The sequence below is a fragment of the Aplosporella prunicola genome (genome assembly GCF_010093885.1).
Source record: "Aplosporella prunicola CBS 121167 unplaced genomic scaffold K452scaffold_1, whole genome shotgun sequence".
Lineage (NCBI taxonomy): Eukaryota > Fungi > Ascomycota > Dothideomycetes > Botryosphaeriales > Aplosporellaceae > Aplosporella > Aplosporella prunicola.
This window is the reverse complement of record NW_022983529.1, coordinates 957,256-978,478: the sequence shown is the minus strand read 5'-3', so window position 1 is coordinate 978,478 and position 21,223 is coordinate 957,256. Positions and strand designations below refer to the sequence as shown.

At 58.0% G+C, this 21,223-nt stretch overlaps 10 protein-coding genes across 10 annotated transcripts in view; 5 read left to right on the top strand and 5 right to left on the bottom strand.

The window, feature by feature from the left end:
- Nucleotides 1–1,977, top strand: part of K452DRAFT_6401 (uncharacterized protein) — a 2,253-nt gene extending 276 nt beyond the window's left edge. The window contains exons 2-3 of the mRNA XM_033546953.1: nucleotides 367–419; nucleotides 491–1,977. Coding sequence (XP_033403076.1) covers nucleotides 367–419; nucleotides 491–1,864 — 1,427 coding nt within the window. The 3' untranslated portion in view covers nucleotides 1,865–1,977. The remainder of the gene's footprint in view (nucleotides 1–366; nucleotides 420–490) is intronic.
- Nucleotides 1,978–2,027: 50 nt separating this feature from the next.
- Nucleotides 2,028–3,190, bottom strand: K452DRAFT_282375 (uncharacterized protein). The gene is given in 6 exon segments (XM_033539578.1): nucleotides 2,028–2,069; nucleotides 2,089–2,098; nucleotides 2,119–2,449; nucleotides 2,511–2,831; nucleotides 2,896–3,063; nucleotides 3,119–3,190. 3 exon segments carry the CDS (start codon nucleotides 2,911–2,913, stop codon nucleotides 2,123–2,125), a joined length of 666 nt encoding a protein of 221 aa, XP_033403075.1. The 5' UTR covers nucleotides 2,914–3,063; nucleotides 3,119–3,190; the 3' UTR covers nucleotides 2,028–2,069; nucleotides 2,089–2,098; nucleotides 2,119–2,122.
- K452DRAFT_6317 (uncharacterized protein) lies at nucleotides 2,782–3,441 on the top strand. Its single transcript, XM_033546937.1, has one exon. The coding sequence runs from the start codon at nucleotides 2,906–2,908 to the stop codon at nucleotides 3,272–3,274; it is 369 nt and encodes a 122-aa protein (XP_033403074.1). The 5' UTR covers nucleotides 2,782–2,905; the 3' UTR covers nucleotides 3,275–3,441.
- Nucleotides 3,442–3,608: 167 nt separating this feature from the next.
- On the top strand, nucleotides 3,609–5,074 carry K452DRAFT_217430 (uncharacterized protein; the record flags this gene model as incomplete). Its single annotated transcript, XM_033536285.1, has 2 exons — nucleotides 3,609–3,660; nucleotides 3,723–5,074. The coding sequence occupies 2 exons, from the start codon at nucleotides 3,609–3,611 to the stop codon at nucleotides 5,072–5,074; spliced, it is 1,404 nt and encodes a 467-aa protein (XP_033403073.1).
- Nucleotides 5,075–5,485: 411 nt separating this feature from the next.
- On the top strand, nucleotides 5,486–6,646 carry K452DRAFT_323490 (uncharacterized protein; the record flags this gene model as incomplete). The annotated part of the gene is made up of 1 exon (XM_033544641.1): nucleotides 5,486–6,646. The coding sequence occupies one exon, from the start codon at nucleotides 5,486–5,488 to the stop codon at nucleotides 6,644–6,646; it is 1,161 nt and encodes a 386-aa protein (XP_033403072.1).
- A 762-nt stretch (nucleotides 6,647–7,408) lies between these two features.
- On the bottom strand, nucleotides 7,409–8,781 carry K452DRAFT_354778 (uncharacterized protein; the record flags this gene model as incomplete). Its single annotated transcript, XM_033545908.1, has 3 exons — nucleotides 8,333–8,781; nucleotides 7,791–8,254; nucleotides 7,409–7,737 (listed from the first exon to the last, which is right to left on the bottom strand). The coding sequence occupies exons 1-3, from the start codon at nucleotides 8,698–8,700 to the stop codon at nucleotides 7,409–7,411; spliced, it is 1,161 nt and encodes a 386-aa protein (XP_033403071.1). The 5' UTR covers nucleotides 8,701–8,781.
- A 1,516-nt stretch (nucleotides 8,782–10,297) lies between these two features.
- On the bottom strand, nucleotides 10,298–14,273 carry K452DRAFT_6258 (uncharacterized protein). The gene is made up of 7 exons (XM_033546923.1): nucleotides 14,112–14,273; nucleotides 12,311–14,064; nucleotides 12,025–12,115; nucleotides 11,527–11,855; nucleotides 10,960–11,463; nucleotides 10,710–10,911; nucleotides 10,298–10,649 (listed from the first exon to the last, which is right to left on the bottom strand). The coding sequence occupies exons 2-7, from the start codon at nucleotides 14,032–14,034 to the stop codon at nucleotides 10,497–10,499; spliced, it is 3,003 nt and encodes a 1,000-aa protein (XP_033403070.1). The 5' UTR covers nucleotides 14,035–14,064; nucleotides 14,112–14,273; the 3' UTR covers nucleotides 10,298–10,496.
- Nucleotides 14,274–14,646: 373 nt separating this feature from the next.
- K452DRAFT_314540 (uncharacterized protein) lies at nucleotides 14,647–16,694 on the bottom strand. The gene is made up of 4 exons (XM_033543764.1): nucleotides 16,586–16,694; nucleotides 16,402–16,485; nucleotides 15,429–16,346; nucleotides 14,647–15,113 (listed from the first exon to the last, which is right to left on the bottom strand). Exons 1-4 carry the CDS (start codon nucleotides 16,605–16,607, stop codon nucleotides 14,893–14,895), a joined length of 1,245 nt encoding a protein of 414 aa, XP_033403069.1. The 5' UTR covers nucleotides 16,608–16,694; the 3' UTR covers nucleotides 14,647–14,892.
- Nucleotides 16,695–16,831: 137 nt separating this feature from the next.
- Nucleotides 16,832–18,159, top strand: K452DRAFT_282366 (uncharacterized protein). The gene has a single exon (XM_033539577.1). The coding sequence runs from the start codon at nucleotides 17,032–17,034 to the stop codon at nucleotides 17,983–17,985; it is 954 nt and encodes a 317-aa protein (XP_033403068.1). The 5' UTR covers nucleotides 16,832–17,031; the 3' UTR covers nucleotides 17,986–18,159.
- Nucleotides 18,160–19,005: 846 nt separating this feature from the next.
- Nucleotides 19,006–20,873, bottom strand: K452DRAFT_293797 (uncharacterized protein; the record flags this gene model as incomplete). The annotated part of the gene is made up of 4 exons (XM_033541620.1): nucleotides 19,006–19,965; nucleotides 20,020–20,156; nucleotides 20,217–20,487; nucleotides 20,550–20,873. The coding sequence occupies 4 exons, from the start codon at nucleotides 20,871–20,873 to the stop codon at nucleotides 19,006–19,008; spliced, it is 1,692 nt and encodes a 563-aa protein (XP_033403067.1).
- Nucleotides 20,874–21,223: the final 350 nt, after the last annotated feature.

The window sequence follows — 21,223 nt, the reverse complement described above, 5'->3', positions numbered from 1 at the left end:
CTAGCTGTGTATATGTATATACATAAAGATGGAGGCGACTGCGAGACGTAAGGCTCTCTCTTTCTAACACTCTCTCCAAAAAAAGCTTCATCACAGAGAAAGAATAATGGCGAGCGCGCGAGGAGGCACTGGCCGCCCAGGCGCGCCGGTAGCCGAAAGCCTTCGCCGCCGGCGGCTGTCAAAGCATCGTTCCACCGCCCAGCTCTCCAGGAACTGCTGCATCGACGACCCAGCGGGCGCTGCACGCCACCGCGCCATTCTTCCCTTGCCCGCACGCCCAGTCTGATCCGCGACATGCCTCGCTTAGGTACGGTGCGGCCCGGGGGGCCCTGGTGTGATATAGGCCCTGACATGTTGAGCCCCCAGGTCACAAGAAGAGCCGCAATGGATGCATCCAGTGCAAGAAGCGCCGAGTCAAGGTCAGTCGAGCTGTTGTTTTTTGTGAGAGAGCCCGCCCAGCCGCTGATCTGCCCTTGCCCCGGATGTACAGTGCGACGAGCAACGGCCCTGCAATCACTGCGCCCGGCACGGCGTCGAGTGCAGCCTGACTTTGCCCGACGCGCCGGCACCACCGCACCAGCAGCAATCGTCGTCGTCGGCCTCGAGGGACTCGCGCAGCCCTATCGTCCCCGTGACGCAGCCCGGGAGCGTAAGTCCGCTCACTCGTCCCTGGGCCTGGCAGCCGCCCGGTAGCGCGCCCCAGCACGACTACGACTCGCGATGGCCCTCCATCACCTCGCTGCCCTCGAGCACCGAGCACTCGTCGGAGCGCTCCAGCAGACATGAGACGCCCGTGACCACCTGGATTGCCAACCACACGGCCGGGCCCCAGGACCACAATCCCTTTGACATGCTCTCCAAGACCATCATCGAGCGCGACATCACGTCCCGCTTCGTCGAGCATGTCCCCGTCACTGACTGGCACCGCGACCTGGAGCTGCTGCACCACTACTCGACCTACACCTACCAGACCCTCTCGGAGCTGGACGCCCTGCGCGACGTCTACCAGAACGTCTACGGCCACATTGGCTACAAGAGCAAGCCCGTCATGCACGGCATCCTGGGCGTCGCGGCCCTGCACCTGGCCCATCTGCGGCCCGACGCGCGAGCAAAGTACCTGGTCATCTCGACCAACCACCAGAACCGCGCCATCAGCGAGTTCCGCCTGGCGCTGCCCAAAATCACGGCCGAGAACTGCGACGAAATCTACACGCTGTCGTCGCTGACGACCATCCTGCGCTGCGCCAACCTGCCCCTCCCGTCGGACCCGAACCAGCCCTCGCCCGTCGACGACACGGTCGAGACGTTCATGCTGATGCGCGGCGTGCACGAGGTGCTGCGCAGCGCGTGGTCGTGGATTGCGGCGGGCCCGCTGCTGCCTGCGCTGGTGCCTGGGCGCGGCGGCCCCCAACTCCCCTTCAACACGACCGAGTGCCTCGCGCTCGACGACTTTGGGCTGCAGCCGCGCATCGACGCGCTCTGGCCCGTCGCGCAGCACGAGAGCTTCGAGCCCGCTATCCGCAAGACACTCGAGTACACCATCGCCGACCTGACCATCTGCATGCACCGCATCCTGACACAGCCGCACGACCGCGAGCCCGGCCTCGTCCTCATCTGGCCCATTCGCATCAGCCCCGAGTGCATCTTCTTGATCCGCCAGCACCATCCGGGCGCCCTCGTCATGCTTGCCCACTGGTGCATCATCTTGCACAACCACTCCAATTTCTGGTGGCTCGGCGACCGTGGCCGCCGCGTCGTCCACTCCATCTGGGACACGATTGATCCCATGTGGCACGACGCGCTGGCATGGCCGATGCAGTACGTCAACGATGACGCCAATTCCGGAAAACTGACGATAATATGAGGCCCGGCGGGCGAGAGCTGTCACGACTGGCCTGGCACTCTACCGCCCCGCGGCATTCACCACGACTGCCGCTTAGCGCGCGCTCTTTTGCGCTGCTGCTCCCGGGCCCACCAGACGGATCGCGCGAGGCACAGGCGGCCTTGGCGTCCCATTATCGCCGCGAAGACTCTACGCATGCATATCTTTCATAACTATCGCTCACGAGTCTCTCGTAATTCGGACCGCCATGCCGACATCATACAGCCTAGGTGATCTCGTCTACTCCTCCATTCGCTCGCCCTCGGGCTTCGACTCCTCGTCCTCATCTTCACCCTCCAACGCCTTCTTGGCCAGCTTCTCGGCTTCCTCCCGCAACGCCTTGGGGACCTCCTCGTGGCGGCCCTTGGTCGGGCCATCGGCCGAACTGATCCACGTCATCTCAAGCTCGAATTCCTTGTCCTTGCTGTCCTCGTGCGCAAAGTAGATGATGCGGGCCGCTTCCTTCACGCCCTGCTCGAGCGAGAGCTCGCCTTCGGTGAGGTTGAGCTTCTCGAGCTCCGCCTTGGCGGCCTGTCGGCCTTTGCCCGTCGCCGCACCGTAGTAGCCCTGTTGCCGTTAGCCGCTGTCCGATCCCACGTGGTGACAATGTCGAATCTTGTGCACGTACCCAGTACAGTCCGCTCGGCTCCACCATGTAAAGGTACGGGCCACCGTGCTTCACGCCCTCCTTCTTGCCGCCCGCGCCAACCGCAGGGCCAGAGCCCACCTGGCCATCAACCGGCACCTCTGTCTCACTGTCCCAGCCACCAATAATCGCAGTCACACCGAAGGGTCGTACGGATGAGTAGAGCGTGTAGGCCTGAACGAAGCTGCCCATGCGGTTGGCGAGCGTGGCCGTCTTGATGGGCGCCTTGTAGATATTCCTCCACTGTGCGGCTTCATCGCGGGCTCTCGCTACGAAGTGGCGACCGTCGGGGACGAGACCGGAAGAGACCTAGGTAGCAGAGGCTGTAAGCTATGACGATGCGCGACACGCGGCGATGTAGATGATTGTGACGTACGATGCCCATGTTCCTGTCGACGGTAGCTATCCGCTTGTTGGCGCCTTGCTTGAGCAGCTTGCTAGAGACAATCTTCTCGAGGGCGAGGACGACGCCGTCCTTGCACCGTATGCCGATCGCAGTGCCTCCGTTCTCGACCGCCTTGACCGCGTACTCGACCTGTGTGATTGTAAGCCGGCGCCGCGGTGGCGTGAGAAGCGAGCACGAGCTGTACCTGGAAGTTACGGCCATCGGGGGAAAAGACGGAGTTGGACAGATCGTAGCCGGTACCTATAGACGTCTGTTGTCGCGTGGATGGTTAGCGTTGGAGCAGGTGGAGCACGAGAAGGCGGAGCAACACACCATGATGGCGAAGTGGACGCAGAGATGACTTGAGCGGGCGGGAGCAGCGGCTGCAAATGAATGGGCGTCGGGCGGAGGTGAGGGTGCGGAGGTGCAGAGCTGGGCAGGGCGTTGGCGTAGATGTCGAACGAAGCTCCAAGGCTCCCGACGGGGAGAGCAGTCGTCGGGTTATCAAAACGCCGACGCGGAGAGGCCTGTGCGCTGACTGACGGCGGCACCAGCGCTGGCCATCCCACATTTTAGTCTCGGCCTGCGATATCGCTTGCTTGACTCACTCTGGCGCCCTCTCTCTTTGCTTCTTCCCCGCAACACTTTCTTCTTTCCCATCCAATTCCTCCTCCCCAGCACTCCTCACGCCCCCAATGGCTTCCAGCGCGCCTAGCAAGACCATGCTCTGGGGCGGCCGCTTCACAGGTAATGAATGAATGCTCAGCTTGTTGTTTTGGCCCAGCAGATAAGCTGATAAAGCTCTCCAGGCGGCCTCGACCCATTGATGGTTGCCTACAACGAGTCCATCTACTACGACCGCGCCTTCTACGCCCAGGACATTGCGGGCAGCATTGCCTACGCCCGGGCCAACACCAAGCTGGGCATCCTGACCGAAGACGAGTTCCAGGCCATCTGCAAGGGCTTCGAGCAGGTCAAGGAGGAGTGGGCATCGGGCCAGTTCGAGATCAAGTCGGGCATCGACGAGGACATCCACACGGCCAACGAGCGCCGGCTGGGCGAGATCATCGGCACGGGCATCGCGGGCAAGCTGCACACGGGCCGCAGCCGCAACGACCAGGTCGCGACCGACATCCGCATGTGGCTGCGCGAGGAGCTGCGCAAGATCGAGGCCTTCCTGGTCGACTTCCTTAAGGTCATTGCCGCGCGCGCGGACAAGGAGATTGACGCCGTCATGCCCGGCTACACACACTTGCAGAAGGCGCAGCCCATCCGCTGGAGCCACTGGATGCTGAGCTACGGGCAGCAGTTTGCGTTGGACCTGCAGCGGCTGCGCGAGGTCATCAAGCGCGTCAACCGCTGCCCGCTGGGCTGCGGCGCGCTGGCCGGCAACCCGTTTGGCATTGACCGCGAGGCCGTGGCCAAGGAGCTGGGCTTCGAGGACCTCATCTACAACAGCATGCAGGGCGTGGCGGACCGCGACTTTGCGCTCGAGACGATGCAGTGGGGCAGCATGCTGATGAACCACATGAGCCGGTGGGCCGAGGACCTGATCATCTACAGCAGCGGCGAGTTTGGCTTTGTCCGGCTCGCCGACGCGTACAGCACGGGCAGCTCGCTGATGCCGCAGAAGAAGAACCCGGACAGCCTGGAGCTGCTGCGGGGCAAGGCGGGGCGGGCGTTTGGGCAGATGGCCGGGCTGACCATGACGATCAAGGGCATCCCGAGCACGTACAACAAGGACCTGCAGGAGAGCGTGGAGCCGCTGCTGGACCACGTCAAGACGGTGGGCGACAGCATCCAGATTGCGACGGGCGTCATTTCGACGCTCGACATATCGCGCGACAAGATGCGGGCGGCGCTGACGCCCGACATGCTGGCGACGGACCTGGCCGACTACCTCGTGCGCAAGGGCGTGCCCTTCCGCGAGACGCACCACATTTCGGGGCGGGTGGTGGCGCTGGCGGAGAAGTCAGGCACGCCCATGGACAAGCTGTCGTTTGAGCAGCTGCAGGGCATCGACGCGCGCTTCGAGCCGGACATTGTCGAGTCGTTTGACTACGAGAAGAGCGTCGAGATGCGCTCGGCCATTGGCGGCACGAGCCGGTCGGCCGTCGAGCAGCAGATTGCCGTCATGAAGCAGATGCTCGAGGGGCAGTAGCGATTGCCGGCATGAAGCAGATGTCGGAGGGGCAGTAGTGCTCTTATCGATAAAGAAATTCTCGGCCACCGCGTAGGTAGTAGATACCCATTGAAAGAGGAATAAAAGGTGGGATTCGTAGAGTGAAAAATAGCATGCGACTAGTTACAGTGGACCCTTGGATTTTATGCATCATCAGCAGCTAGCTTCTTTTTTCTTTCCCACTTCCCACACCCCACCACCACTACCACCACTATCACCACAACCATGGGCAAAATCGAAGAAGTCCCCGCCGATGACGCGCCCACCACCACCTCAAGCAATGGCAGCGCCGACGCCCTCCCCTCCCTCGAAAGCATGATGAACAGCGCCTTATCCTTCAAAAACCCCGCGCACCCAACCTCGGCGGCCTCAGCGCCCATCCCCCCCGCCATGGCCGCCACACAAGCCACCACGGCCGACGAGCTGTTCGCCGAGCTCAACCGCACCCCGCTCTTCATGACGCAGCTGGACGCCAGCGACGGCGCGGGCGGCGAAAACGTCGAGCTCGAGGCCTTGCGCGCGCTGGCATACGAGGGGACCCGCGCGGAGGTGGCGGCCAATTTCCGGGAGCAGGGGAACGAGTGCGCGAGGATGAAGCAGTGGGCTGATGCAAGGGAGTATTATGGCCGCGCTGTTAAGGCGTTGGATACGGCGAGGGAGAGCTTTGAGCAGGAGGGAGTGGGGGCAGAGGCGGAGGCAGAGGTGGAAATGGAACTAGGGCCGGGTGGGGGGGAGAGGAAGGTCGTGGATCTGGAGGAGGAGGACAAGAAGGAGAAGGAAACGCGCGAAGCCTGCCTCGTCAACCGCGCGCTCTGCAACCTCTCGCTGCGCAACTACCGCGCCACCATCACCGACACCAAAGCCGCGCTCCGCCTCAACCCCGCCAACATCAAGGCCTGGTACCGCGCCGCGAGCGCCTTTCTCGCCCTCGACAAAACACCCGAAGCAGCCGACACGTGCGCGCGCGGCCTCGCCCTCGACGAAGCAAACGCCCCGCTCCTCGCCCTCAAAGAGAAAATCGCGACCCGCGCCGCCGCGCTCGAAAAGGCGCAGAAGGCGCGCGAGCAGCGCGAGGCCCGCCGCAGGGCGGAAGAGGCGGCGCTGGCGCTCGCGCTCAAAGCACGCAAGATACGCACGCGCGAGACGGGCGCCGACCCGGACACCGCGGACGCCAAGATATCTCTCGCCGACCCCGTCGACGCGGCCAGCATTCTTTCCCTGCCCGTCCTCCTCCTCTACCCACTGCACGCGCAGACGGACCTGGTGCAAGCGTGCGCGGAGACAGACTCTTTGGGCCAGCATCTCGAGTACATCTTGCCGGTGCCGTGGGACGAGGCGGGGGAGTACGGGCGTCTGGAGGAGGGCAAGGTCGAGTGCTATCTTGAGACGGGGGCGGGGGGGATCGTCAAGGCGGGCTTGAAGGTGCCGTTGGGGAAGGTGTTGGGTGGGGGGCAGGTGGAGGTCGTGGATGGACTTGTGAGGGTGAATGTGGTGCCGAAGAGTCGGGCGGGGGAGTGGATTGCGGAGGTGAAGAGGCGGAAGGGGTTGTAGCCTGTGGGTGGGGTTGGAGGTCTTGCTCTCTCTCTTTCTCTGTCTTGCTCTCGCTCTCTCTTCGCTTTTCGCTTTCAACCCGTTGGCACTGGGGGCTGCTCTTGTATATATACCTACCTACCTACCTACCTACACTACCTAGTTCTTTTTTACTACCTACCACGCTTACGCTGCGATTTCTTGTCCTCTCTCTCCGTTTCCAGCCGCTCGTGCAGGCACTGCATGGTACATACTCATAAAGACATGTATATAGACGCGAGCAAAGTAGCGAAAAGTTCATCAAAAGCAACCAAGTCAATAAAGACGCAAAGCTCGATGATTGATACATGCGTGAATACGTTTTGACATGCACACACTATTCACAAAGACAGCAATCAGCAAGCACCAAACACCACTCAAGCACACTCGACGACTGACCCCAAAAGCCATACTTGCAATAATCAACCGTGGTCATAAATCCGAATAAGTATATCGACCCAGCCACAGCAGCGCCAGGGTCGTCCCGGCCCGCCGCGCCAGGGAAAGTGTGTATCAACCTGGCGGCGCGAGAATCGGCCCCGATTTTAGGTAGCTCCATCGACCCGATCTGGCATACCAGGGAAAGTAGATACGTGCCTACTAGTACAATGAGATGTGGTGCTCGCGGCTCTGTCCCCAAGTGGAAACTGGAGCAGGAAATGGGAATGTAGAAAGAGATGGATGAGCAGCCAGATACATATGTTTTGCCCGGCTCCGCAGCCCCACAACCACAACGCGACTCGTCTACCTCTTCCGCCCGCCCAGCCGGTCTTTCTTCTCCTCCGCCGCGCGCATAGCCGCTCTCGCGCTCCGACTTCCTCCCAGCTTCGGGCCGCGGGGCTTGTCGTCGCCCCTGCCGGCGGCGCCAAACGCCGTCGTCGACGAAGACGGCGCCGGAGGCGCGCGCGCGCGACTCATCTGCGAGTCCAGGTACTCGCGGCGGAACTGCTCGACGAGGCGGTCGTCGTCGGCCTCGTCCGGTTTGGGCTCGTTGGGGTTGGGCTCCTTGTCCGGCTTGCCGCTGGTGTCGTACGTGGTGCTGTAGTAGGCGACTGAATGGAAATAACCGAACACTGGTGGTTAGTCCAAGTCCATGCTGCTGGTAATGGGGAGAGGAAGAACGCACCCCTGTTCTCGCGGAGCACTTGCTCGACCAGCTCGTCCCGCTTCGAATTCTCCATGTTCCGCCGCGCGTCGTCGTATTGGTTGCGCTTGCGCTTGCGCCAGCTCGGGTTCTCGGCGCCGCCTTCCCTGAATGCCCCAACCATGCCCTGCTTGTCCCAGGGGATCTCCTCCGGCGGCTCGCCCCGCAGAGCCCGCATCGCCGCCTCCGTGGCCTCGATGTTGCGCCGCGTCGCGTCTGGCCCGAGATCGACTTCCTCCAGCTTACCCGCGCCAGCGGGCGCTCGCTCACGCGGTAATAAGCTGTAGCTTTCCGCAGGGGCCTTGGGCGCGGCCGTCGTCGTCGTCATCGTCGTCGCCGGCGCCGCCGTTGTGGTGGTGGTGGTGGTGGTGGCGTCGTTGTCTTGTTTCCTTGCCGCTGTCGCGCCATTTCGCGACTCAGCTAATACACGGTCTATGTATTCCATCCTACACCATCAGCCTTGCTCCTCGCCACAACGCCGCCGGTATCCACGCGGAAAAGGAACAGAGGGCGGCGCCACTCACATGTGCTTATCCACGACGTCCTTGACCATGCCTGTCTGCGGCACAAACTCCTTCGCGAGCTTCATCTCCGGCGCCTGCTCTTGCTCCTCTGGTTCACCGCGCAGCGCATTATTTCGTTTGCTGCTGACGGTGCCCGTGATACCCTTCCGGGCCCTGATCTTCTCGTCGTGTTGCTTGCGCCAACGCCTTGCTTCGGCGAGAGCGAGCGACGTCTCCACGTCCGCTGACACTGAGGTCGGAGCCGGGGCGGATGCCGAGTCGGATGGTGTGGCGGACGCCGATTCAGCTTCGTCGTCACTGTGGAGCCTCTTCCTCATAAACTTGGGGCGCTTGCGCTGGCGAAACTTGACGTCTGGCTCTCCGGCCATGGTTGTGTAGTGTTTGCGCGCGGATGCGCGTGCGCGGGGGATTGTATGTGTCGCAGTCGGTCGTGGTGGTGGTTGTGGGGGAGACGGCCCAAGGCCCCAGACTGCGGCGGACGGCCGAGGTGATGTGGTGCCGGCGTCGGCCGAACCCCGGCATTGCCGGCGCTCGCACGGCCCGACAAACGCGGCAGTCGGAGGGGTAAATACGTACCCTCATGAGCTGCATATCTTGCTACGAGTATAACTTCTTTATGCCTCTAAAAAGTAATTTGTAGGGAGCAGGTTCATCTCTCCACATGGGCATAAGCACAGGGTTATAGTATTTATAATGCTTACATTCGTAGGGTCTTGACATACTTTCGCCTCTATGGAGGACCACTCATCGTAGGGATAAATAACAGTGTCTACCCCTGCAACTGCAGCACACCCGCCACCATCAAGCGAGATTTATCATCTAACGAGACAATCATGTTTGTATGGAGTGGACGCAAACGCCTAGTCAATATGTTTGCAACTTGCGTGCATTCAAAGATCTTTATTCATATATAGGATCAGGCTTGCAGCTATACAAAGAGTGTTCCATAAGGACTGCTTGTATCCTTTTACAAGAGTCTTAAGGTATCGAGACAGTGTTTCGAACTTTCAAACATAGAGCAACAAACCATGGCAGATGACGTGCACAGTCTTTGAAGACGGCATGTTGAAGGCTCCGTTTCGCTGGACCATGAACCTCTCTTCACCGCGTGGCGTTACTACTCAGGCTCTGTCCCGTTCACGAAACTCGGTACTCATCACAACAAACACATGCAGTTCGCGCGAGATCATTCAGCTTTAATTTATCTATTCCCCCATGCCCACCGCTCCGGCACTCTACTTCATCGCCGACGTCTCCCGCACCCATCATGCTGTGCAACAGTGAAACCCTAGCTAAGACACTTTCATCCCCTCCCTCCATCATCCATCCCTTTATTGGTGCGCGAAACCGACGAAAGAAGAAAAAGAAAAGAGGCCCTGCTGCTGCTAGTCACCCATGCATGCACGACCCTTGCCTCACCCAGCCAGTTAGTACTTGAAATCAAAATCCTCCCTCGGCGCGCGCGCGCGCAAAAGCTCAAATCAAACCGGCTTCCCATGCTTTCATCTGCCAATCGACAGTCGTCAAAAAGAAAGAAGGAAAGAAAAACAAAAGCTGTAGATGAGCTCGCTTGAACCAATCCATACCAATTTTGTGACGAAATTCAGATGCCGCGTCGCTGCCCCCAGGAGGGAGGGGTCGGAAAATCATATGCAGAAAATAAACGCCTGATGCATGCTGGGGTTTCTGGAATCGAAGAGAAAAAACGGGGTTACAAAGAGCGCAAGACGTCAAACGCGATGGTGCTTGTTCCCGTCCATGGTGCATGGAGTGGAAGTGGGACACGTGTCGCGCAAGTTAGGGGATTGTATGCTACTGTACTGTGTGAAGACAGATGCAGCGATACGGGCAGGGGACTCCTCAGTCTCTGATGTTCAAAGGAATCCGAAACACTATTGTTGCGGAGGAGAGATTTCTGGGTGTGCTGGGTTGGTTGGGACCCACATTTGATGGACGAGTTTGATGAATCCTCCAGTTGAGTCGATAGCGGTGCAGGAAACTGCAAGCGAGTCCGCCCGCTATCAGGTGGTGCGCGGTAGGGGTAGATCAAGCGACAAGCTGTGCCACCCCGAACAGCCGAAAGATTGGAAAGTGAGCGCAAAGCTCCCAGGGAAGTTTCCAGACAAAGTTTGCAGGTGCACGTGTGTGATCATCTATGAGACGCTCAGACGCTTCCGGTCGTGCCGCTGAGACGGCGGCGGATGAGCTCCTGCAGGGCAAGGAGCTGACGCTTCTCTTCTTCAGTTGGGGGCTTGAGGCCCGTTGAATCCGTCTCAGCCTCGTTCATTTCCGCGACAACCGTGTCGGGCGCCTCGGCCTGAAACACATTCAAGTCAGTGCTGACGTCATCTATATCGTTGGGAGATTGATCACGTACGTTTAGTCCGTAGATGAGCGTCTGGACTGCATCGCCGGAGAGGTTAAGGTCGGCTTCGCGGTTCGCGAGCTGCACGAGATTGACAGATGCGCGGCGGTCGGTCGCGGTCGCCTCATTGTACGCCTTGAAGGCTGACTTGGGTTGAGATGAGTTCTGCGTGATGATCTTTCTGGCCTTCTCCTTCTGCCTCATCATGTGCATTCTACTACAGTCAGCGCCGGATCGTAATGAGTTGAGTGAAAAGACTTACTCCTTGACTTTGGCAATGAAGTCAAGCTTGATGCCTTGCGAAGGGAGACGATAGACACGGCCGTCAACAGCGTCATCTTGCTCAAGGAACTCTTCGTCACGATCGCTGTCGTCGCTCAGGTCGACTTCGATCAGACCGTCATTCTTAAAGCCGCGTGAAAGATTAACATCTACGATAACGGGGTTCTTCGGTTTGCGGATGCGGAAGAGCCGCCTGCCGCCAAGAGCACTGGAAAGGGTTGGCTCGATGGCGCGCAGATCGCGGTCGATGTGACGCGGGCAAATCCAGGTGTTACGTGTCTTGCTGTTGAATGGGAGGGGTGGCGGATTGGCCATGGGCGGATCCAAGCAATCCAAGTGCCAGTGCTCGCTGCAGCGGTCGCACTGAATGATCTGTCTGCTGTTGAGAGATGACTTGCCACACTGAGTGCAGAGAATAGCGTGGCCCTTCGCATCGCGGAGCTTGGTGTTGTCTGGAGCCTCGTCCCAGCCCAACCGGCTCTTGCTGCTGCCTGAATGTCAGCAACAGTCTGGTGGCAAGACTTGGTAGAAGAGGTAGTGGACTTACAGTGGTTTCTGTTCAGGATGCTCTTGATAGGCACCCTCAGAATCGGCAGTGACACCTTCGAAATGCTCTTGAATGCGCTTTGGAAGGGCAAAGACAGTCATGTTGCGCTTGTTCAGGACACTGATGAGTGGCGAGAAGATGGTTCGTGTGTCTTTCTGGCCGGCTGCATTCTTGTTGGTGCACTTGTAACAGTACCACTCTCCACCCTCGGGAGTTCTCGTGAGTGGGGGGTCGCAGCAGCTGAGATGGAATGCGCGATCGCATCCATCGCAGCATAAGAGGAAGCCAGAGAAACCGCAGGCAGAACAGAAGTCATCATTCTCAGAACGCTGGAATTCAGTGAGCGGAGGCGACGGAGGAAGACGTGGCAGAAATGATGCAGGCAAGGAAGTATGTTTGCGCGAGGGCATGGTGGTTGATGAAAGTGTTATGTGTGGGTGTGATGGGCGGTGGAGGAATCTAGAAGAGGAAAAGGGTTGCGGTAATTTGGTAACTTACGACTTCGTGGTCATCGTAGCCGATCGGGGATTCCATTCCGCCACTGGCGCGCGCAACGCCCGCGACACCGCCCGACCTATTCTTGATTGGCCTGCATGCGATGACAATGGTTAGTGACTTCCTTGTGCCAAGATAAGAGCTGCGCAAAATGACAAAGGCCATGTCTGCCTGATGGAAACCTAAGTGGCTGGGGGTCTCGGGTGAAACAAGCAACACGTGGGCATTGCCTATGTGCAGGGAAAAGCAGCTGTGACCAGCGTGCACCAACAGGACTCCGGCTACTTACGAGTGCTTCGTCCTGGCAGACGTCTTCTGCCTCTTTACCGGACGTTCCGCGGTGAGATTGGGCGTGCTTGGACGCGACCCGGCCGCCGATGCCGATCCTGGTGGAAAAGCATCCGAGAGCGGCGAGACAGCATTGCTGTCAGTCTGCGAGTACGGCTTCTTTGACACGCCGTTCGTGAGCTTGAGCGTTTGCACCTTGGGAGGGAGCACCGGAATGGTCTTGGACAACATGGGCGCAGACGGAGTAGGCCGTTGCGTGAGACGATCCCGGATGTCACTCTCCTCGATCGAAGAGTTGAAGGCACGCATGTTTGGCAGAGACTGCTCGTACTTCTGGCGCTTGGTCTTGATCTCTTCTTTGTCGGCTTCGCTCAAGCCTGCATCAGCTGGAGACCGCTTCGCCGCGTTGGCACCTTCAACCTTGCCGCCACCTGACTTCTTCTTCTTTGACGATGCTGCAGCAGTACCATTCACTGCCTTCTTGCCAGAAGGTAGCTTCGAAGGAGGAGCCGGAGTAGCATCAGACAGATTTTCCCGGGGCGGGTCGGCCAGGAGGTCCTCATTTATAGAACTGAGCGAGGAAAGTGACGAAAGACTGCTGCTCCTAGAGCGAGCAAAGGGCGCTTCTGAGGAACGCATGTCGTTCATAGCAGAGGCGGGTGCGTTTTCCTTTGGTGGAGTGATGGTGGCCTCGGAGGGGGGCTCGTCGGGCATCGGAGTTGATTGCGCCGAGTGAAGAGCGGCGGTGAGGTTTTCCAAGGCGGGCGGGGAGGGAGTGCGGCTGCCAAGGCTGGAGAGGCTGGTTGGCGGCGCTGAATGTGAAGGGGTTAATGAACCCAATCCAACCGAACTGCGCGAAGCACGAGCACGCTTGGAGCTGTTGGGCGTGGATGCGGTGCGAGCGAACTTTCTGGCGCGCTTGACGTATTTGTTGAAGATTTCCTTCTCTTCCTTTGTCGGCGCACGGCCAGAGTACAGAACAATGACTTTGAGAATTTCGGCTAGCTCGGGGTCCTGATGGCTCTCCTCGTAAAGTTGTGCGATGGCAGCGCCCACGTGGGCCGTCCCCGCTCGTTCGGCCTCCTTGATCGCGTTGTTGACAATCCTATCAAGCTCCTGCGAAGTGAGAATGTGACCGTTTGCCTTGGCCTTGGGCGTGCTGTGAGCCGTGGCCGAAGATGTCGACGCCACTGGGGTCTCGCTCTTTGCCGGCTGCGCCGAAGGCCGCGACGAGGATGACGACGACGATTTCTTCTTCTTCTTCACCAGGGGCTCGTAGTCGTCGTCGTCCATCTCATCCCTGTTGGGGGGAATCACGGGAAGAGGGTCTTCGAGCTTGGGGGATTCGGCTTGTGGCGCGGCCTCGACGGAAAGTGTCGTCTCTGGACTGTCGCGCGCCTCGTCGCGGGCAGGCGTAGAGCCGTTCCTACCTGCGATCGAGCGGCGGTGACCGTCAGACCTGAATCTCGCCCTCTCCTTTGCGGTGGGCAGCGCGCCCAGTGGCTGCATGTGTGATACAACTCCCTGGCGCTGGAAGCCGTGGTCCTCGAAACTCGGCGCGGGGTTCCTGAGGGGCGGCTCAATCCAGGAGTCCAGAGACGACTGACCCTTCTCTTTCACAGCTGGCGGAGCCACCGACGGGGGCGCGGGCGAGTTGTTGCTCGAGCCAACGAAGGGGCTCGAGGAAGCCCGGGTGGACTTGCGGGTAGGCCTCGAGGAAGGCATGGCGCGCGAATCGGCCGCTGGAGCGCGATCCTGAGGGGCAGTTAGCTACCGCTCCAAGCATCGGCAGACAGACTTACCTACGACGCGGTCCGCCAAAGGGAATGGCGTGTGGTTGCGCGGGGTGCGAGCGATCGTCGCGTGTTTTGCGGCGACGGCTGTTGAGAGATGAACGAGATGCGCTCTAGCGAGAAATCCACGGGCAACGCTCGGAGTGATGGAGCTGGGGAGCAGCCACCCCTTGATCCAGAGCCACAAAAGACGGATTTGAAAAGAAAAAAGGCGGCGGGAGAAAGGGAAAGACGGGCTGCAAGGAAACTGGAGGGTTCGATTGAGTTTTCCGTCACCTGCGCCGCGCAAACTGAAAGCTTGCGGCTGCTCGGGGGTTTGCACGGTTCGCCGCCTTGACGACACTCCCGCTAGCTCCGCAGGCTGATGTCAGGCAGGCGGGGGCAAGAAGGGCGAGCACTTGGGCGTGGCAGTGGAATATGGGTGGGGTGGAGAAAAGCTGTGAGGAAGCAAGTGGGCGGGTCGAGGTCCAAGTCCACCTCTGGCTCGGGCCCTCGATCCAGCCCTCTCTTCACTCACTTCACTCCCGCCACCTGCACTGCAGTTCAATTCAACACGTCTTTTGCTATTCTCGCTGCCGCCCAGAGGCCGCGCATGCTATACCTAATACTACGTGCGTTCCCCCGCGCCTCGGGCGAAGGACCAGGCTTGACCTGTCCCCGGGCTCAAACAGCCACCAATCTTCAATGCATTGTCCAAAATCACAATGCGCTCTCCTGCATCGTCCCCTTTGGCGGTTGCTTCTGTTCCCGCAGGTTGGAAGGGTCGAGGAGCGGAAGCCGAGTCCTCCGTTTACTCCTCAGCCTCGCTCTCCCCCTCATCCTCCTTCGAGTCCTTCTTGGCAGCCTTCTTCTTCTTCTTCTTGTTCTTGGGCTTCGAGCTAGCAGCCTTCGCAACGGGCTGCTCAAGAATCTTCAGAATCTCCTCGTCCTCAATCTTCTTGTCCGTCTTGAACTGAGTGACGTCGGGCGAGGTAGGCGCAGCAAGGCGCTGAATGCCGTTCTTGGTGATGGCTGCAAGCATGTCAGAACTTCATTCTCAACCGTACTGGCTGATTCGTCTCCTGCTGCAGTCCTTGGGGCTACGGATAGGATCCCCGCGTGAACGGTACATATAGCTTCCTAGTCACGCGAGGAGCTATCCGTGCCTCAACGGAAATGCAACTTGAAGGCACAACGCATGACAAAATAGCTGAAAAAGAGTGGAAAAAAGCGGTGATATCATGTGACCAGCCGGGGCAAAGAAAATGTGACGCGACGGAAGGCCTCGCCAATGTTTGGCCGAGGTTTCACTACCGCCGATCGAAAAGCAAATCAAAATAAACTTACCAAGGGTGGTCAGCAGCCTAGCAACAGGCTCGTTGTCCTTCTCACCAACGACCTCGTACTGCCTCACGACACCACCACGGACGCACTCGACAACACCGACCTTGGCAGCACGCTCGTCCTCGAGCTGGCGGAGGGAGAAGGGGAAGGTACCGAACTTCTTGACAATCTCGGAGAGAGTGGCCCTGGAGCTGGGACGCTTAAGGCCGTAGGTGGTGGTGGTACGGCGGTGGAGGGTGGCGCGGTCGGGGAAGTTCTTGACCTTGCCGGAGCCGAGAGAGACACCCATCTCGACGCCCCAGACATCGCCAACCTCGGGAAGACCGTCGCCACGGACGCCGTCGCCGGGAGCCAGGATGATCTTCTTCTTGCCCTCGATCTCGTTGCGCTCGAAGCTCCAGCAGGTGGTGCTCTCGACCAGGTTGCAGTCGTAGCTCTTGACGAGCTTCTCGAGCATCTGGGTGATCTGGGCCTGGGTGTAGGGCTTCTGCGCCTGCGCCTTCGCCTTCTCCTCGTCGGTGCCGGCAGCAAGGGTGCCGGGAGGGAGCATCAGCCTCAGAAGCAGCTCGTTGGCATAGTGGGTCGCGAGCAGCAAGTCGGCCTGGCGGCTGGGAATGATGTCGTCCTTGTGCTCATGCGAGGGAATGATGATGGTATCACAGACAATCGTGCCGAGGCCATCGATCTGGGCACCGAGCTGGATCTTGATGACATCGCCGGCCTTGAGCGTCCGCGCGGCCTCCTCGGCGTCCGACTTGAGCGGCGTGTAGGGCGTGACGTAGGGGCCCGGCGAGATGGTCGTGGGGTGTCCAACGCCCTTGGGGATCTTCTTGCCCTTGTAGACGGAAGCAACCTTCTCCTCCAGAAGCTTATCGCCACGCTCGCAGAGCTCGACAATGTTGGCGCCCTCAGTGCACCATCCTAGCAGCGGTCAGCTCAGCTGTTACTCGGCCGTGGGCGAGCGGAGCCAACGTACCCGTCACAGTCTCAAGGACAGCCTGGGAGATCTTTCCCGCCTCCTTGTACTTGGTGAGGGTATCGGGGTTGTTAAGGGTGTAGTCTGTCAAGTGGTTGTTAATACGCGTCGAGGACAGCCGTCGCGTTGTCGTGCTGCTATGACGTAGCACACAGGCGGGCGAGCAATTGGGGGACGGGCATACCGATCTCCACGTTCTCAGCCATGGTGAAGGATGTTGTCAGGTTGAGAGTGAAGCTGGCAGAGAGAGCTGTGGAACAAGAGCTCTCGTGTGATGTTTTCGGAGGTTTCTGCCCCTCCGTGTCCACACAGACAATTCCTGCGTCAGAGTGGGGGCCTCAGGTCGCTAAGCGCCTGCGATCGCTTTCAAGCCCAATCATACATCATCAGTCTAGCATCATCCTCCCGCGCCTCCCTCTGTCCGTCAAGGCGGGGAAAGACACCTGAAAACAGCAATCAATCCTAAGAACCACGTGAATTCTCCTCCCTTTGTGTACCGTACAGTACCATTGTTCATGCCGTCTGCCTATCCCCCGCATTCAACCGCGCGCCCATTGGCATTGACAACAACAACAACAATAATAACAACAACATCAACACCACAAAAAAGAGCTTGGCATCAGTGAAACCATGAAACTCCTCTCCTCCCTGCTCGTCCGTGTCCTCACGCATAACATCCGCTTCGCAACCACTAGCCCGGGCACCGGCGAGCAGCCCTGGGCCGTCCGCGCCCCCTACCTCCTCTCCGAGCTGCGCTACCACGCCACGCTCCCCGCCTCCATCATCTGCCTGCAAGAAGTCCTGCACAACCAACTGACCGACGTGCTCTCCGGCCTCAACGGCAACAGCAGCGTCAATGCCACCTTCCCGTCTGGGAACAACCCCAGCCAGGCCCAGCTTCCCCTCCCCTTCCCCAACAACGACGACAATGCCACCTCCGCGCCAGAATGGGCCCACATCGGTGTCGGCCGTGACGACGGCGCCACCGCCGGCGAATACAGTCCCATCCTGTACCGACCAGCGGAATGGCGTCTCTTGACAGGGACGACGTACTGGCTGTCCCCAACGCCGAGCACGCCGTCACGCGGCTGGGATGCAGTAAGCCCGCGCGTGTGGACCGTCGCGGAGCTGCAGCACCATTCAACGGGCGTGCATTTCTTGGTCGTGAACACGCACATGGACGACCAAGGCGCGGTTTCGCGACGTGAGGGCGCAGCCGTCATTGCCCACTTTCTGCGCAACTACCGGAACGCCCACCCGGAAACTCCGTTTGTTCTTGCGGGCGACTTTAATAGCGATCCCAGAGATGAGGCCTATCGCTACTTGGCGGCCATGCCCGAGCTGCTGCGTGATGCCTTCGATGTCGTACCCCCGCCCCGCCGTTATGGGGATTATTATACCTTCACCGGCTTCAAGGGCAAAGAAAACGATCTCAAGCGTATTGATTTTGCGTGGGTTGGGCTGGGTGGTGGGAATGGATCGGATGTCGGGCGCGTTGAGAACTATGCAGTGCTGCCGAACCGATTCGAGAATCACGTTTATAGTAGTGACCACAGGGCTGTGGTCGCTGACCTGGTCTTGTAATTGGTTTGAGGAACGAGTGTTTGGATGATGTTACGATATTGCGATTTGGTTGCCGGTAGAAAGTGTCAAACAGTTGAAGCACGCTTTCAGAAAAGAAACAGAATAAGCAGCACCCGAGGAGTGTAGGAGCCATAAAGGATTATTCTTTACCTACAGAGTAGTTACTGTTGCGAGAAACTCTGCCTTACGCTTGTAGTATTGAACCAAATACCCGACACTGACCTTGACGAGCGACAATACCTTAATTTGGTAGCCACGCTGACTATGAGAGATTTAAGCCTACCTCTTAGTAGAAACATTGATATAATGTACTTCGAACATGCAGTGTACTATTCGTTGAACCTTAATAGCATTAAATTTAGTCGGTTTTTGTCCGGAGTGTCACCTTTAATATCCGCTCACGTATCGGCGAGATATCAAACTCTTATACATCATTGCTTGCCATTATTGTTTCCCGCATCCCATCTTCACTGGTATTCCAACAACATCTACATTCAGGGTCTTTCCCGTCGGTAGGGATGTAGTGGAGATGATTGATGCAGGTGGAGTAGGATGACCTGTTGCGGAAGTGTCTTAACATTCTTCATGTACGCTACTTACGCCAGGTTTGCCCGGAAGAAGGTTGAGCTACCTGTCTGCCATCTGAAGCTGTGTATTTGGCTGGCATAACAGTTAGCTACTAATATAGTGAAGCAATGCAATTACTAACCATTTGTACCGCACTCCCTTTCGTTCCACGGATCGGGATAATTCAGCCTAGGTACCTTCTAAATGAGTGGCTAATACGTGGGGATGTTTATCCTCATAGGACCTGTACCTGGCTGTCCGGTGTGAACAAGTGTCTGAATTTAAATGTGGTTGGGAATAGAGTACTGTAGTGTCTATGAATCACCACAACACCACAGCTTGGGTCATTACAAGTACGAACTTACTTTCGGGCTGGCAAATACTCCTGTACCCAACGCTCAAAGCTTACTGGAAGATACTGCAACAAGAATGTGCGGCCAATTCATTACTCTTTTATCTGGTACGCAGCGGTAGCGCCATCTGCTTCATGAAGAAACGATCGTACAGCTCGTCAATATCCTCTTGGTAATCCCCAAAGCTCCTGTATCGGTCCACGTAAGCAGTTCCTGGCAGAGTTCTGCGAAGTGGTACTCCCGGATCAGTGAAAAGAACCAACGGCCTCGTCAGCTTTATGTACTCGGGACATTTCCTGTTTGCCGCATCAATTACCGGCCAGATTCTGTCCAGGACGACCTCTTTCACTCTTTCAAAGTCCGCTGCCAACTCAAGCAGCAGGAACGGCCTGGGCCTTCCATTGCCTCCAATGATAGCAGCATTTATCAGCGGGTCCTGGCGGATGATTTCTTCCATGGGCAGCGGGTCAAGATCTCCTCCGTACGCGAAAGTGATCATAGCATCAGCGGGGCCCAGGTAGAGCCAGAGCACTGGTTGATCGGGATGTGGGTCGAAGATTTCCTGGCACCTGAAAACCCTCGCCCTAGGGCTCATATAGAATACACCCTGGAAGGCCGCAAGCTGGGGGGTGCGTTGGATGACGAGCTCGAAGCGCCTATCACGGTTGCGCCGTCTCATCTCGTAGCCGAGCCAAGGATGGAAGCGGAAGCAGAACCATTCCCGTGGCTTTTGCAAATAGATCGGCAATACGCCGACCTTATTGTTGGCGAGCATGCAGTGTAACTTGGTGGTGCCGTCGCTGGTGAGGGCGTTGGCGGCGGCGCGAGGGAGCGTTCCCCCGGTGTATATGACGAAGTCGAGCTTCTTCATCTTTGACAACGCTATGGGAAAGTGACAGGCTGCTTCGATGGTGAACGGCGAATATAGTCCTCCGTCGACAGCACCGAGGTCGTAGATTTGCTCCAGCATGGATGCGGTTAAGGGTTGATCCCCTGGCCCGAGAACGATTGTCGCGTCAAAGTACACAGGAAGTAGTAGACACGAGAATACGTGGGCAATCTAGACCATGGTGAGCATAAGCTTGGGCTTGGGACATGAAATGAGAGTCCATACTTGTAGTTCCATTGACGAGTGAAGACGCTTGCCTGGGAGCAACCGCCACCACAACAAGCCTTCATTCTCTGGCATATGCCTCTGAGCGTCCAAGGTCGCCACTTGTCCATTTGAATACAAAATTGGTATTGGCTTCTCTACAAAGCTAGAGTCAGCTTGATATCGCAGTACTAGCGCATAACGAGCCTCAAACACACCCGTTGTGCAAGAGGTGTGCAGAATCATGAACTGGTCATGCTCCGCATCCTCGAAAGTTTTATCGTAGGGATATTGCGGTACTTCTTCCCAATCTACCAACTCTTCCAGCCCAGGCACAACGAAACGACGCACGTCTGGCCTTAGAGCGAGCGCCAGCTCAATGAGTGGCATGGACATCTCGGCCGGTCCAAGTATCACGTCTGTGCATCCTGTGTCATCCATGAGCGAAAGGAGTCCTACTTCAGAGCACTCGTTGGACGGAAACAAGATCTGTCATGTATCCAATGTCAGCATCACCGAGTTCACTCTTCTATTGTCTGTTTATGTCTTACCTTCCGGCCTGTTTTGATGGCCGCCACTGCGAGAATGCTATATCTAATGTCTCTTGGACCGAAGTAAGCGAAAGTGCTCAAGTCCGTGTCGAAGTCTACGGATCCGCCCAAAGTCTCGTCAAGCCACCATGCTGCCCGATTGATTGCATTTGAGAAACCCTTGTACGTGAGCTCCCGAAATCCATCCTCTATTGATTCGGTTCGTGGGAAGGCGGCGTAAACTTTTGTAGGGTAGAAGGTCGCATTGTGATCGATGATTTTAGTAAGCAACCTCCTCGGACCAGGCGGAACGACTGCAGTGGTAAAAGAAGCTGGCTGCTCCATAGCAAATAAGGGAGTCGTGGGTATATAAGTGATGGACAAAGTACACGCACGTAGCGGATGATTGAATGAAATGTTGTTTTTCGGACCGTAGTGGATGATCAAGCAAGGTGTGGTCTGCAAGATGCAACTGAGTTGAGTTAGCTGTTTAGGAAAGAGCGAATAAATGGTTCGAGCTTACCCATTTCAGATACTCTCCTAGGCGAGCGAGGAACCACCTGAATGTCAAAGGCTTGCATTACCTAGGTTGAGGAGCTTGCGTTAGAAATCGGTCTAGGCCTATTCGAGGATTCAATAGCCAAACATCCAGAACAATGACTAATTGACATGCCCGCGAGCAAAAGCGTCTTGAT